Consider the following 2,844-nt stretch of genomic DNA (forward strand, 5'->3'; position numbering starts at 1 on the left):
AGCTAATTTTTTGTATTTTTAGTAGAGACGGGGTTTCACCATGTTGACCAGGATGGTCTCTGTCTCTTGACCTCGTGATCCACCCGCCTCGGCCTCCCAAAGTGTTGGGATTACAGGCTTGAGCCACCGCGCCCGGCCCTGTGTTGTTTTTTTTTTAGTAGAGATGGGGTTTAACTATGTTGGCCAGGCTGGTCACAAGTGACCTAAAGTGATCCACCTGCCTCGGCCTCCCAAAGTGCTGGGATTACAGGCGTGAGCCACCATGCCTGGCCTTGAATTCATTTTTAAACTTGACTAAACTCTATACCTGATAAGCATAGTCAGTTCAGATGTCTGAATGTCTTATATATGCCCATCCCTTTTTTGAAATGTTTGTTTGAGTGTCATTGTGTTGATAGGACACTGCCCCTCTCCTTTCAATATCCGTCAGCAAAATGACCCTACATCTTTAAGTAAGCTTTAAAAGCAGCACAATATTACAGATTACTACGATAATTAAAATTCATCATGATGACTCTGAGTTATCAAGAAGAGGTAGCAATGTTTATTACATAGAAATAGGGAAATAGTTGGCCAAGAATTGTGGAAAGTTTTTAGTACTTAAAAAGGTAGATTTTACTGTTGCATTTCCTTTGTTCACCAACTCTGATAGTTGATGAATGATCTCTGTACCTTATTTTTCATTGTTTCCCTCATTTACTCATTTCTCTAATGCGAGGTAGTACCTGATATCTTTGTTATTCTCTATGGTAAAGCAGTACTGATATACAACTAGTAAATGATTATAGGCCAGGTGTGGTGGCTCACACCTGTAATCCCAGCACTTTGAGAGGCTGAGGTGGGAGGATTACTTAAACCCAGGACAACAGCCTGGACAACAAAATGAGACCCTATCTCTATAGATTCAGTTTTTAAAAATAATAAAATACAGCCTGGACAACATAATGAAACGCCATCTCCACTCAAAATACAAAAATTAGCTGGGCATGGTGCATGTGTCTGTACATGAGAGGCTGAGATTGGAGGATCACCTGAGCCCGGGAGTTTGAGGCTGCATTAATCTTTAGTCACACTATTGAGCTCCAGCCTGGGCGGCACAGTGAGACCCTGTCTCAAGGAAAAAAAAAAAAAAAAGAATGATTATTAGTGGATCGTTAGGAGTAGGAAATTAAAAAGAAGAATGTTGAATAATGGGCATTTTTTAAAGTGCTGTGTTTAAACTCTGGCTAGTATTCTGATTGTCATCGTGACTGTTTCTAAGTTTTCTTATCTCCGCACAACATTGTTTCAATCTATCAGCCTTTCCTGATAGAATTTAGTTTTTGTGGTTTTGTCTACATTTTTTTTTTTTCCCGAGACAGGGTCTCCCTCTGTCACCAGGGCAGGAGTGCAGTGGCGTGGTCATGGCTCACCACAGCCTCGACTTCCTGGGCTCAGGTGATCCTCCTGCCTCAGCTTCCCAAGTATCTGGGACTACAGGCATGCACCACCGTATCTGGCTAATTTTTGCAGTTTTTTTGTAGAGACGGGGTTTTGCCATGTTTCCCAGGCTGGTCTCGAACTCCTGGGCTCAAGCGATCTGCCTCGTCCTCCCAAAGTGTTGGGATTACAGGCGTGAGCCACTGCACCTGACATTGTTTCCCTAGAGAGAGAATGGACTAAGTCAAGTTTAAAGAAATGAAGGAAATTGTTTAAGTTTGATGGACTATGGAAAGGGCATAGAAACTTTTATATTGACAGTCTAATAAGGGAATGCTAAGCTTATGTCACAAGTTATTGTAAGTGATCAGAAGGGAGCCAAGCAGAGGGCATCAGAACAAGATTCAGGGCCCAGAGCAATCTTGTAGAGTGACTGTTATGATGCTTAATTTTATTTCTGCTTTTCAGAATGTATTTTGTTTTGAAAGCTATAAATTTTGTTTTACAGTATGCACTGAAAAAACCATACAGTGTACTGTATAAAAAGTAAGTCATGATTTCTTTTACTGTATTTTAAATGTTTTGTTTCATTATAAAAGTAACCACTTTATGGAAGATTTGGAAAACAATTTTTTTAAATACACTAAAATTCCTTACAGTTTTTAATATTATAATTTTTTCTTTTGGTCTTTTTTTTTTCATTTGTATTGAATGTCCTTGCATAGTTGTAACCATAGCATATATATTGTATTTTGAAATAATTATAAATTTACAGAAAGTTGCAAAAATAATGCAGAATTCCCGTATACCCTTCACCTGGCTTCCCCTAATGTTGCATCTTGCATAACCGTATGCAGTGATCAAAACTAAGAAATTAACACTGATTCACTCATGTTAATCAAATTACAGACATATGGTTAGTACCAGTTTTTCCTTTCTTTTTGAGATGGAGTTCTGTTGTTGCCCAGCTGGAGTGTAGTGGCATGATCTTGGCTCACTGCAGCCTTCATCTCCTGGGTTCAAGTAATTCTTCTGCCTTGACCTCCCATGTAGCTGGGATTAGAGGCACGGGCAGCCATGCCTGGCTAATTTTTGTAATTTTTAAATTTGAGACGGAGTCTTGCTCTGTTGCCAGGCTGGAGTGCGGTGGCCTGATCTCTGCTCACCGAAACCTCCAACTCGCTGGTTCAAGCAATTCTCTTGCCTCAGCCTCCCGAGTAGCTGGGATTACAGCCACCACATCGAGCTAATTTTTGTATTTTTAGTAGAGATAGGATTTCACCATATTGGCCAGGATAGTCTCCATCTCCTGACCTCATGATCTGCCTGCCCTGGCCTCCCAAAGTGCTGGGATTACAAGTGTGAGCCACCACGCCCGGCCCAGTTTCTTTTCTTTTCTTGAGATGGAGTTTTGTTTTGTTTTTT

General features: G+C 40.6%; 1 protein-coding gene across 1 annotated transcript in view; it reads left to right on the forward strand.

Moving 5' to 3' along the window:
• Window positions 1-2,844, forward strand: part of RPF2 (ribosome production factor 2 homolog) — a 47,644-nt gene that overhangs the window by 4,835 nt on the left and 39,965 nt on the right. The window contains exon 3 of the mRNA XM_017497445.2: window positions 1,928-1,965. Coding sequence (XP_017352934.1) covers window positions 1,928-1,965 — 38 coding nt within the window. The remainder of the gene's footprint in view (window positions 1-1,927; window positions 1,966-2,844) is intronic.

The sequence above is a fragment of the Cebus imitator genome, unplaced genomic scaffold (assembly GCF_001604975.1).
Source record: "Cebus imitator isolate Cc_AM_T3 unplaced genomic scaffold, Cebus_imitator-1.0 Scaffold231, whole genome shotgun sequence".
Taxonomy (NCBI): domain Eukaryota; kingdom Metazoa; phylum Chordata; class Mammalia; order Primates; family Cebidae; genus Cebus; species Cebus imitator.